Source organism: Schistocerca americana, chromosome 3, assembly GCF_021461395.2.
Source record: "Schistocerca americana isolate TAMUIC-IGC-003095 chromosome 3, iqSchAmer2.1, whole genome shotgun sequence".
Taxonomy (NCBI): domain Eukaryota; kingdom Metazoa; phylum Arthropoda; class Insecta; order Orthoptera; family Acrididae; genus Schistocerca; species Schistocerca americana.
This window is the reverse complement of record NC_060121.1, coordinates 778,492,866-778,506,504: the sequence shown is the minus strand read 5'-3', so window position 1 is coordinate 778,506,504 and position 13,639 is coordinate 778,492,866. Positions and strand designations below refer to the sequence as shown.

Genomic DNA, 13,639 nt, shown 5'->3' with positions numbered 1-13,639 from the left:
GTTAAGTATTCTACCAGGTACCTCCTGTTTTGCTAGTCTTATTTCTCTGACCTGTTCCAGACCTAACGCCAGTCAGCGTGTAATTAAACGCGTGCATTTCGGCCTCCTCTAGAAACACAGTGTTGGCTCTTCTGCCAACACTACACGTTGTACTTTTAAGTCGCTTGCCTGGGATCGGCAGAGAAATACAACAGTGCAGTGCCTGTGTTATTCTGATTACGATGTATGCATGTCCAAAGGAACTTTGCATCGTAATCAGAACACCAGCACTGCACTATCGAACGTGAAGAAAGGGCTACACAAAATCGTCAGTGAGGGCCCTTCGAAAATAAAAGTGAGAAGCTTTTAGTAGTTAAACACTTATTTAGTCACAGAGGTGAACGTTATCCATTAAGAACATACTAATAATCGACTAACGGAAGACAAAAAGAGAGAAAATAATAATCTTTTAAGAGAATGCAACAAACATTTGGAACGTTCTTCGAGGCACTATACTCTTAATAGGTACAGTTCATCGCAAACTGGAAACGATCCCGACTAAGGAGAGTTCAGTTGCTAGTGAATTCAGCAAAGAGATTTCCAGAACACAGCGCTGCTGTCAAGAAGAAAATGCCTCCCACCTAGGAAGACTTTTTTTTTTTCGGGCCGCCCAAAACATTCAGCGAACCCAGTCGCCAACAGCTGGGAAAATACACTCTAAAAAAGAAAGAAAAAAAAGACGCACCACGAAGGAATTATCTGAATGGGACGGAAATCCGTAGATACGATGTACATGCCGGCCAAAATAAATTATTACCATTCCAGTAAAATTGGATGATTTATTCAAGTGAAACAGCTTCACAAATTGGAGAAGTAAAAGGTGCGTTAGTCTACATCTAGCTCTTGTGCAAGGAGTTATTCGGCTCCGCACTGAGTGATAGAGGTTGTTGGATGTCGTCCTGAGGAATATCCTGCTAAATTCTGTCCAATTGGAGCGTTAGATCGCCAAAATCCCGAGATAATTGGATTGCCGTGCCCACGCTGCCCCAAACGTTCTCAATTGAGGAGAGATTCGGCGACCTTGATGGCCAAGGTACAGTTTGGCAAGTACAACCAAGCAGTGGTTCGTGTGCAGGCGGGCATTGTATTGCTGAGATGTAAGCCCAGGATGGCGTAGAATATCATCGACGTACCTCTGCGCCGGTCATCACTGCAGACAATTCTTCTCCAGTCAATGAGATTCCAGGCACAAGACGTGTCTAGAAACGCCCCGGACAGTGGTGGGATATCAACCTGACTGTCGGCAGTCATACTGCCCAACAACGAGGAGTGATGGCTTGTGGTGTCCTTTCAGTTCATAACATGGATCCCTGGTAGTCTCCGGCGGCATCGTAACAACACAGCGGTACGTCGATGCTGTTCTACGTCCCATTTGGTTGCCCTTCGTAGCAAGCCATCCTGGTGTTGCTTCAGAAAGATAATGCCCGTCCTCACACTGTAAGAGTTTCTACTGGTTAACTTTGGGCTTGCCAAACCCCTTTTTTTGTCAGAGAGAAAATAGAGTAAAAAAGGACTCTCTTTACAGCTTAAGTGTCCTCCACTAGCGTTCAATTAGTTACAGAGAAGACTGTTTTAGTATCTCAAATGTCTCTATAAACTTTCGATGTTAACTTAGTAGAAGACTCATCCCGTACACGAGGTGCTATCCAAAATTTTCGGGACTGGTGCTGCCATCTGTTGAAAACCTTACCTTTGGACTTATGGTCACCATCACCTTCGAAGTAGTTCCTGTCCGCACGTACACACCGGTCCCAGCGCTTCTGCCACTGGTCAAAAGTTTTCTGGAAGTCCTGTTCTTTGAGGGTGTTTATCACCGCCAGCGATGCTTCTTGAATCCTCTCTAGAGTGTCGAACCGACAGCCTTTAAACTTGAGTTTCAGTTTTAGGAATAGCGCGAAATAGCAAGGTGCCAAATCTGTCCAGTACGGTGGGTGGGGTAGAACCGCCATGTTTTTTTGCCAAAAAGTTCCTGGTGAGCAAGGATGTGTGACAGGGCGCGTTGTCGTGATGCAGCAGCCATTTCCCTTGACGCCAAAGTTCGGACCGTCGTCGCCGTTCGTCTTCACGGAGCCGTCGCAAAAGTCACATTAGTACGCGGAATTCACTGCTTGGTTGGGCGGGACGAATTCTTTGCGCACAATTCCCTTGGTATCAAAGAAAACGATGGTCGTGCTCCTCACTTCGCTCTTTACCTATTTCGCTTTTTTGGGTCTTGCATAGCCCGGGTTCTTCCACTGGGACGGTTGTTGCTTTGTCTCTGGGTCATAACCGTAAATCCAGCTCTCGTCGCCGGTGATAACCCGTGACAAGAAGGTTTGATCATCAGATGCGATCTGACGAAGGTCCGTGCACACTTCAACACGCTGTGCCTACTGATCGGCAATCAAAATCCTTGGTCCAAGTTTTGCGGCGACAAAATGCATGCCAAATTCATCAGTCAACATTCGTTGACATGTCTCATAACCAATACCCAGTTCATCCGCAAGGTCTTGAATGGTTCGACGTCGATCCGTACGAACCAACTGTTGAAGTTTGGCAACAATGTCTGGCGTTGTGCGGATAACGGGCCTTCCAGTGTGAGCATCATCTTCGACGTCTGTTCGGCCGGCCCTGAACCGAGCGTGCCACTCAAACACAAGCGTACTGCTCATGCTCTGTCCCCCAAACACTTGTTGAATCATTGCAAGGGTATCCGTAGCACTTTTCCCGAGATTCGCACAGAATTTGATACACACGCGCTGTTCTGTTCGCCGATCCATCGTAAAATCGCCACACACCAAACACAGAGTATTACGGAAAACGCTGTGGACACGCAACACGTCCTCCTAGCTGAATGCCACTCCGTACACTGACTCATCAGATATGCAGGTCTCGCCACCTAGCGCTGCAAAGATCCACTACTACTTTCCAGATGGCAGCACCAGTCCTGAAAATTTTGGATTCCACCCCACGTACAAACCCTCGGGGAACACCTACTGTAGTACCCCTCAAATATCCTTTCACAGCTAGGTAGACTGACAAATATGGTGTTTGCCTTTAGGGATAACATTAGGATATGACGAATATGGAGTGAATGGTGACGTACAGTCACGGTGAGGTTTGTCACTCACCGTGGAGTTTGCCGGCGCGCTGATGGTGGCGGTGAGCTGCTGCCGGTGGGAGAGGCCGCGGTGGCGCTTGTGCACCTTGTACGTCTGCCGCCAGCCGAACAGCTGCTGCAGCTTGTCCGCCACGTCCGAGCAGCGCGGGCCACCCCCGCTGCCGCCTCCGCCGCCCCCGCTGCTGCCACCGCCGCCATCGGCATCGTTGTCCGCCCCGCGGCTGTCCAGCATCGTGGTCGGCACGCACTCCTCACGTGTTCACACACTGCCTCCGCATCCACCCCACTCCCTGCTTTCCCATAATTCGCAGAAACACTGTTCGTTCGCACTATCAGGAGGGATTCGAACCACGTTGCGGGTGTTATCTTGCGTATCTAGTAAACACGTTCAAAACACGCTGTTTTTAATATCGCCGCTATGAGGAATAACTAAATAAGCAAATTTCTGTTTCTTTAATTAACAGCGTTACCAAAACACAGTACACATCACTTCCTAAACAAATTTCACCACAGGTGAGGCACCATCAGTAGGCGCTTGTTTACTTCCTCTATCTACGCAACCGGCCAGTAAAATTGCTACACCAAGAAGAAATGCAGATGATAAACGGGTATTCATTGGACAAATATATTATACTAGAACTGACATGTTATTACAGTATCCAGAACAACCACCTCTGGCCGTAATAACGGCCTTGATATGCATGGGCATTGAGTCAAACAGAGTTTGGATGGCGTGTACAGGTACAGCTGCCCATGCAGCTTCAACACGATACCACAGTTTATCAAGAGAAGTGACTGGCGTATTGTGACGAGCCAGTTGCTCGGCCACCATTGACCAGATGTTTTCAATTGGTGAGAGATCTGGAGAATGTGCTGGCCAGGGCAGCATTCGAACATTTTCTGTATCCAGAAAGGCCCGTACAGGACCTGTAACGTGCGGTCTGCATTATCCCGCTGAAATGTAGGGTTTCGCAGGGATCAAATGAAGGGCAGAGCCACAGGTCGTTCCACTGTTCAAAGTGCCGTCAATGCGAATAAGAGGTGACCGAGACGTGTAACCTATGGCACCCCATACCATCACGCCGGGTGTTATGCCACTATGGCGACGAATACACGCTTCCCATGTGCGATCACTGCGATGTCGCCAAACACGGATGCGACCATCATGATGCTGTAAACAGAACCTGGATTCATCCGAAAACATGTTTTGCCATTCGTGCACCCAGGTTCGTCGTTCAGTACACCTATACTGTCTGTGATGCAGCGTCAAGGGTAACCGCAGCCATGGTCTCTGAGCTGATAGTCAATGCTGCTCCAAACGTCGTCCAACTGTTCGTGCAGATGGTTGGCGTCTTGCAAACGTCCCCATCTGTTGACTCAGGGATCGAGACGTGGCTGCACGATCCGTTACAGCCATGCGGATAAGATGCCTGTCATCTCGACTGCTAGTGATACGAGGCCGTTGGGATCCAGCACGGCGTTCCGTATTTCCCTCCTGAACCCACCGATTCCATATTCTGCTAACAGTCATTGGATCTCGACCAACGCGAGCAGCAATGTCGCTATACGATAAACTGCAATCGCGATAGGCTACAATCCGACCTTTATCAAAGTCGGAAACGTGATGGTACGCATTTCTCCTCCTCACACGAAGCATCACAACAACGTTTCACCAGGCAACGCCGGTCAACTGCTGTTTGTGTATGAGAAATAGGTTGGAAACTTTCCTCATGTCAGCACGTTGTAGGTGTCGCCACCGGCGCCAACCTTGTGCGAATGTTCTGAAAAGCTAATCATTTGCATATCACAGCATCTTCTTCCTGTCGGTTAAATTTCGCGTCTGTAGCACGTCATCTTCATGGTGTAGCAATTTTAATGGCCAGTAGTGTAGAATGTGGACACACAGTTATCGCTACTGTTTCTCGTTTATGTTTATTGTCTCTTATCTTCGAACTACATTTTGCGCACTGTCACTATCATTCTATTTCAACCACAGACATACATGCTTATAGATACAGGGTGTCCTAGAAATGTAGCGACAAACGTGGAGGGGCTGTAGAAGATGTCTTGAGGAAGAAATCGAGGATGGAACCCCGCATCCGGAAACGTCATCCAACGACGCTACACAGCGTCGAAGTTATATTCCATGGCGCCTGCAATTAGGCCACCCATTCGGCAGTAAATGTGACTGTACACCGACGGCCTGTAGACAGAACGTTTCGCGATGTTGTTTGTTATTCCGTGGTCGCAATTGGTTGTCACGATCGCCAGTGGAGAAGATGGAGCTAGCTGCTGCGTTCAAAAACCTTTTGTCCTATGAATGGAGGTTTCAGAGGCTTTCAGGCGAATCGAAAAGTTTTTCGGTATATAGGACAAAAACTGGAGATGTAAACCCGTGCCCGAAACCGTCATCCACCACGGCAATAGAGCGTCGCATTCATAGGAGACAAAGCCTGTCTACGCAGCAGGTAGCTCCGTCTCCTCCACTGGCAATCGTGGAAATCACTGAATAACAACACAACATCGGGAGACGTTCCGCCTATAGTCAGTCAGCGTGCAAAGTCACATTTGCTGCCGAAGCGATGGCCTATTGGCAGGAACTGGCGCTGAAACTTCGACGCTCTCGTTAATGACGTTTCCTGACACAGGTTCCCATTCTTGATTTGCTCCTCAAGACATTCTCTACAACCCTTTGAAGTTTGTCGCAACAATTCTGGGACACTAACTACATGCGCACACTTCCCTCAGAAAATCAGGACGAAATCTTAAATGTATGATGTATACTGAGGCACGAAACGTTTGCATATGTCCGCTTCGTCACACACCATTGTTTTAGAGGATCTGCTCGAGCTGTGAGGGATGCATTGGAAGGCGTATTGTTGTATTTCAATGGACCTTTCGCATTCTGACAATCTGCCTGCACCAGTTTACTGCTACTTGTTTAGCTTATTACGAAACAATTTCAGCGTAATTCGTTAAATGCTCATATATTGTGGAGTTTTAGCGGTGTTCATATTTTCCCCCTCGCATTCGCTCGTCGAAAATAAAAAAAAAATGTTTGTCGTAAGACTTTACCCAGAAGCACAACAACCGATCTAATAAGGCTCATAACAGGTCCATTACATCAGTGTGTGTCAACATTTCTTGCCTGAATATACATTTTTTCACCATTACAATTTCTTCCTAATTTGCCGATTACAGAGATTCTCTGAGCGTGCTTGCGATGCAAGTTGGCGTAGTCAGACACGGCAAACACAAAATGTAATTTGAAAGTAAGATACAATAACGTGAATATAGTAACGATAACGGATAGAGCTTAAAAATCAAGAATTATTTTATTTGCCTCTGGAAGAGCGAGACCGTAAAGGTACATGCTGAGTACGAACAGAAAACCAGCGATTAATCTGAGTCAGATGATATGAATGGCGCTAAATTTTTCGATAAACTTCACGCTTCATGTCCTCTTGTATTACTAAAACTTTAAAATGCGGGATGTTCAATGTGGATTGTGTGTCCTTCACATAAATTAAAAGATGAAGGATGGGAAAGAAATGATTTCAACTCACGTCTTACTTCGAAGTGTATAGCACCTTCATGTTTTAAATGGACATAAAACATATTGACACACATGAGAAAGATCTGAAACTGGGGACTAATCCATATTAGGGAACACGGTCTCTTAGTCGCATAGGAATCACAGAACAAATATGGGAACTATTTATGTCTGTATCAACTAAAGAGTTTAAGTGGAAAAAATGGCGAACGGAGATTATATGGAAAATATTCTAAAATGATTAGAAGTAGAAAGGGTCGTCAACAAACTAAATGACCAGCAATACCGCCCACAAAGCTGTGCCAATCCTCATTTCAAAACTTCAGTGCATTCTACTAATATCAGGTCTTTATCCATTGCTAGTTTTTGCCTTTGTAAACGATTAACCGTCGTCTGCTTTGGATTCTTTGGTCGGTGAAGCCTTTACGTGACCTCTGTTGTTTGAATTGTCAGTATACCATCCGCATAATTCCTGTCACTCATTTTCCTGATCACGTCCACAGTATCGCTATAACCGAGCAAAAATACTAACGACAGCGCTGAGTTTCTCCAATGCAGTAACTACGACTGATACGAGCTATCAACTAAATTTATTATTAGATAATAGCTCCTGCTTTCCTTCGCTACCTACAGGAGTTCTGATTCGCCCATCGATCGAAACAATGCGAGAAAGAAGCAAAAATAAATAGTTTGCGTTCCAAGTACTTGAAATGATGTTCACCTACATATTTTAATTTTTTTCCTCACTACTATCAACATTTTACACTAACGCAGATCTGCAATTTCGGACAAGTATTTGAGTTACTCATCGTTATCTGAGGAGTATCCATTACTGACCGTGAAGGTCACAGGGGAAATGCTTGAGAGCAGTCGCTAGATAGCTAATGGCTCTCGTCTGATAGCCTCTTTCTCTGACCTCCTGCCTTCACGTAGCTACCTACAAAGCCTAGATTACAGTAGTCCACTTCTTCCTGCATCTGCGTACGGATGTCGGCCATAGAAACTAAAAGTGGTCGACAGCTCCTAGAACTGATCAATACAATGCTTTCTTAGTCATGACGCCAGTAGAGGTGGGTATGTCATTGTAGACCAAAGGAAATACAGTTTCATCCAGAATCCGAACCGAGATGCAGCAAAGTATTTTTCATTTACGCAGAACGTTAACAGTGTTAATCATATTAAATGACAGAAAAATCCTTGCAACCAAGAAGCAATGTATCTACAGTGGCTTCGATTTTGCTAATGTAATGTCAGATTTGAATAGCAAGTGACTTGAAGATAATATCGGGGATAGGAACATCCTGACTGCTAAGGCGGAACAGTTAAAAGCCTTCACCAGTAGTAATAACAAATATAATTACCCACGATCTCTCGAAATTAATGACTTACATCTTGAAATTTCAAAGTTACTTATGTATTTGAGGAAGCATTTGCATTTAATATTACAGACCTTCGACACTGTGTTTAGCTGTTAGAAGGGAAACACCCATTTTAGTTCTAGATTTACCAAAGACTAGCATCATTTTTGTAGGACGGGGTGACGGGTTCGATTCCCAGCCGGGTTGGGGGATTTCCTCTGCCCGGGGACTGGGTGTGTGTGTTGTCATTTCGTCGTCGTCATCATCATCATCATCTGTGACAGTGGCTAAAAACTGGACTGTGTAAAAATTGGGACTGTGTGGGCGCCAGTAACTGTGAGCGCTCCACAAACCAATCATCATCATCATCATTTTTCTAGGAATAATCAAGCTAGAAAATGTATTTCAGTCCGTTTCAGAAATATTACATAATATAACAATTGAAAATATTAACTTTTTTGCATAATAACACAGGAAAAACAGGAAAAAAGTTGATGTGAAAGCTACAATTTCGTTTGTAAGGAAAATATTGGAAGAGTGTAAGGGAAGGGGTACGAACAGGAAGTGGCTCACCTGTACAGCATGTGGCATCACGTAAGGAGATCGATTTTGATTCAGCCTATAAAATCGTGATCGAGATGTCAGGAAGTAGTTAGAGAGCAGCTGGGCTGTGGTGAAACTTCTCGTCGTTGGAAATTACGGACGGGAGCCCAGCGCCTAATGAAGAGAGAAAGCCCACAAGCGCGGTCCGGTTACGGCAGTGTAAAGTGGAGGCATCCAGGAGAGAAGACAAAGTCCCACCAGTTTACGCATGGGAAAAGCAGGTGTCACGCTGAAATTCGTTTCTCTTTGAAGTTTGAATGGAAGAATTCCAGAATCTCATGTCATACCACACGTACGTAGAAACGAATATTATCCAAAGAAGTGTGTAACTGTGTACATTTATGTCAATATCGATCTGTAACCTAATGCTGGAACTATATGTCTAATATCGTTTCGTGAAAGGCATGTATATAATAATACATTTTCAGGGAGAAGCGGTACAAATGCAGCTCATATTACGTAAGATTAGAAACAATCTCAACGGGTTTGAGATAAATACGCGAATGGGTAAATTTGAAGACCACTGCACTCAAAAGCGTTCAAACTACTCACTTTAAATTAAATAAGAAAACGCTTATTTTATGAGGAAAGAGGTGCGAAGATCAAAAACCTCCTTTTCTATTTAGAAGGTCACATTCTAGTGCAATCTCAACAACTTCCTTAATATCACAATCCCAGCAGATGTAAGTGCACGCCATAGTGTGTGTTACTACATTCCGTTGGTGGCCAGTACCGTGACAGTGTGCCTTGGAGTCAGATACTTGCTCGACTGTTGCAAGCGTGCCTGACGCGCTGTAGACCGGTCCTCCACGGTCCTAATGGTAGGAGCTATGTAGGACATAGCACAACTGCAGGAGATACGGTAGTCACCCGCCTTGCAAAAACCAAAACCATCCTTTGTAGACCCAAGGCTGTGCTAATCTCAGATGATGGTCGAGAAACGCAGTTCATACCATATTTCCCCAAAATACGATCAACCATGTTGGTAATACTACCTGCGTAAGGCAAGAAAGGTGTAGGCTTAGAAATGAGGGGTTCACCTGCCAAAATTGCTTGCTGGTACCTCCTGGGGTTGCTGTGCTCAAACTCTAAGATCAACTGCTTTGGCACTATCATACTCTGTCGCTGATTACTGTTTTCCAACTTGGATGAACAGTGTTCACTGTAGCAAGATGTGCAACTCAGCCAGACAATGCGACTTATCACAGGCTGCATACGTAGCACTCAAACTGCATGGCTACCAGTTTGAAGTAACATCCAGCCTCTAGCTCTACGAAGATCAGATGCCCTCCTGGAGAAACATTTAGAACCCCCAACTACCCATACACAGCGATGTATTAATAGCAGAACATCAGCGTCTGAAGTCAAGAAAAGCACCTTGGCAAACTGCACATCATCTTCAAGCCTCCGACATTAACATCAACGAAGTATGGAAAAGTCAGTGGGAAGAATCGTCAGTGTTCAACAGTCATCTGGTTGAAAAGCCTTCGATGCGAGTTCCAGGTTTCACACTCCCCAGACGCCAGTGGAGAACCATCAACCGCATCCGAACAGGACAAGGGAACTGCGGATCTCTAAAGCACAAACGGGGTTGGGCAACAATAAATCACATTGCTGGTAAATGCACGAAACGAGCCTTCGGGGGATCAATAAATGGCATCCACCATGCATCACCTGAAGGGCTCAACTGGATCAACAGATTGGACTTAGAAATCTAATAACTTGTCTAATGTGTACATAATTTAGTATACTACTTTGACATTTGATTCTGTACCTTTATTTTGCTTGTCATTTCTTACACTGCATACTCTTAAAATTATGTATTTGATCCAAGCTCTGTATCAACATACGATAAATAAATAAAACTGCCACAATATCGGTGGTTGTCAAGAACATTATCCATCTGCATTCCCATAAGTTATCTGGAAATTCCGTAGGGTGGGAGACGCTCAAGGTTAAAAATATACTATGACCGTCGTTTGTCCAGTCGACGATGTGATTATTAGAGACTGAGCACAACCTCGGGAGGGGGGGGGGGGGGCTAAGGAATTCGGCCGGTCTCTCAAAAGAAATGTACCAGGATTCGCATAAGGGAATAAGGAAAACCGTGGTAAACTTAAATTTGGATGTCGGGATCGGTATTCAAACAGTAGTCTTCCCGACCGTGCACCCAGCGTGTTGCCACTGTCGTTATCCGCAACATTTTCTGTTTACGGCTTCTTGTTCACACTTAGTTTCGATGCTTCTTGGAAATAAGTTAACAGCTTCTTCACTGTTTTCTAACGAAGGCAGAGTACTCTTCAGTGGTGAGCTATTTTTAGTGGTGAGCTATTTTTAGTGACAGCATCTTACCGAGACTGGCAAATGATATCGAGACCGATAGACGAGAACAGTCGATAAAGCTTATCTCTACAACGGCTATTTGCTTTTAATTTGGAAGCTGGCTGGTTTTTCGCAGCGATATATCGGACAGGGACGGCTTAGTCCACCGTTGGTGCTCGTTGCTAACATGAAACCTCATATGTCGAAGGTGAATTATCCCTGGTTTTATTACAGACCTGAACAAAGCCGGTATTCATTTGGCTCGAAGTAAGGTATGCCGACATTCTAGTAATGTGACGCAAATGTAATTTTGTTGTTCACTCAAACGTCTAATAATCAGCGAAATCGTTAGAAACTGAGCGGTAGCTCAATTGTTCCAGGAGTGTTTAAACCACCGGCCGTGAGCTTACGGGAGATCCTCCAGTAACACAGGAAAACCGGTAAATGCAAATTCGGGAGTGCGAAGCGAGACAATGTCCAGCCCAACGAGCTCTAAGGGCGTTGTATTGTTTCGAAGCACATTGGGTTATACGAGTCTGTCGCGTTTGGAAGAGCTGCCACTTCATTTTGCCAAAGTGTATACCTGATGACACTGTTTACACCAATCTAAGCACTGTCCAGATTATGACATTCAACTTATTTTTCTTGATAGGTTCCGAAAGTTTTCACATACAGCTATCCATTTCGTGTCACGTTATAGAAGCAAATAGGAACCCAGATTCAGGCTTTCCGCATGTTGACGGAGGACACACTTTTCAAATTCAGGAAGAGCAAAAGGTATTGTACAATTAGTACAGAAACAAGACTGGATGGTAACAGCTGAAGGACTTGAAAGGGAAGCAGTAGGTGAGAAGGATGTGAGACAGCGACCTAACTGTGAAGGAAACGAAGAAGAAATTTGGAAAACTAGTTAAAGTGTGCTGAGAAGAAATAAGAACTTTGCAGTTCGCTGATGACATAATACTGTCAGAGACTGAAGTTCTAGGAAGAGCAATTAAACGAAATGAGTAGTGTCATGAAAGAGAGATCACAAGATGACCAAATAAAAACAAGTAAAACAAGGGTTTCGGAATGTAGTCGAATTAAATCACGAAACGCTTCCGAAATAGATTAGGACATGAGGCACTGAAAGTAGAGTTTTGCACGTGGGCATTAAAACAAATGACGATGGCTGAAGCAGAGGGAAAAAGAGACTGGAAATAGCGAGAAAACGTCTCTGAAAACGATAAATTTGTATTTAAGTGCCAGGAAGCTTTTTCTGAAGCTATTTGCCTGGAGTGCAGCATTGTACGAAGTGTAACGTGGACGACAATAAGAATAGAAGCTTTTGAAATGCGGTACAACAGAAGTATACTGAAAATCAGATGGGTACAACTGATTAAGTTGTAGGCCTACTTAATAGGTAAAGGGATAAAGGAAAATTTATGGCATAACTTGACTAAAAGAAGGGAGTTCAAATTGATATAGATTTCAATAGTAATGAAGAGACGATGCGGCTTGCGCAGGAGAGAGTAGTGCAGAAAGCTGCACCAAACCAGTCTTCAGGCTGGTGATAACAGCATTAAGATATTGCAAAGGAGGAGAGGATTCAACGCCTGGATTTCTGTCTGCATTGCATAAACAGATGTCCCACTTCCGAAAATGGATGTGACCACGTCCGAAAACTGAACAAGGTAAGTGAAGCGAATTTCGAACTATATGGAGTGACTGCGTGCAGTAAGCCACCTCCTTAACAAGGAACATAGTCACCGGGTCGAGTAGAAGCTTAGGGACAAAATAATGTTTACTCATAGCAGGCCCGGTCGTTCTGGCTCTGGCAGAACAGTCGCAGCTGTGCGTTGCAAGCGTCCGCATCGTAACTGATAGCGCCTTTTAACGCCAGCTGTGCCACGATAGAGTTGTGGTGTTCTTTCTTGCAAACTAACGACGTCACCGTTTCGCGGAAAAATAACGATAATACAACGACGTGCGGGGAGTGACCGATAAGTCACGAACCAACCCGATACTGAAGTCTGTCCCCGACCACTCTTCTATTCGGACAGGTGTGTGTCACTAGCTAATATATGGTCGCCCATGAAAATAAATGTTTCCCAATATTTCAGTTTACATTGAGCAAGCTCACCGTCTGAACGGTGGCGTACACCCCAGTTCAAAAAGTTCCGTCCAAGAGACGCCAGCGCAGCAACTACGATAGCATCTTGAATCAACAACCCTGAACAACAAATGGGCATTTTTTTTAATCTCATTTTGTTCGCTTTTGTTCGTTATATCTGCTCGGGGCGGACGTCTTAAGACATCCGTTTAAGTTCGTTGTTGATCGATGAACTCAGTTTTTTTTATTACAGAGGGCAGCTAACCCTCTGACCGAACACGCTGAGCTACCGCGCCGGCTGGCATTAGACCAGTTAGTTGTGAGTAGGCAGTGTGTCAACGTCGATTTGTCACAAATCGCAATGTACCTTCGAACTGAACGTCTCTAAATCATTCTTCAGAATGTTTTGAAGAAGAGTCTGTGAAAAGACCACACACCTTGACACACTAACAAACGACGCGAGAACGCATACTGCGGTTTGATTGATATGCAGAACGCGAACAATTATTTTCTGCAAAAAAATCATCAGGAATGGCGAAACTGGTCGATATCGAGAAGGATCTACGTCAAAA

The 13,639-nt window shown here is 44.7% G+C and overlaps 1 protein-coding gene across 1 annotated transcript in view; it reads right to left on the bottom strand.

Moving 5' to 3' along the window:
• Positions 1-13,639, bottom strand: part of LOC124606397 (partitioning defective 3 homolog) — a 290,115-nt gene that overhangs the window by 226,579 nt on the left and 49,897 nt on the right. Inside the window, exon 2 of the mRNA XM_047138378.1 lies at positions 3,150-3,514. Within this exon, the coding sequence (XP_046994334.1) occupies positions 3,150-3,371 (222 nt within the window). The 5' untranslated portion in view covers positions 3,372-3,514. The remainder of the gene's footprint in view (positions 1-3,149; positions 3,515-13,639) is intronic.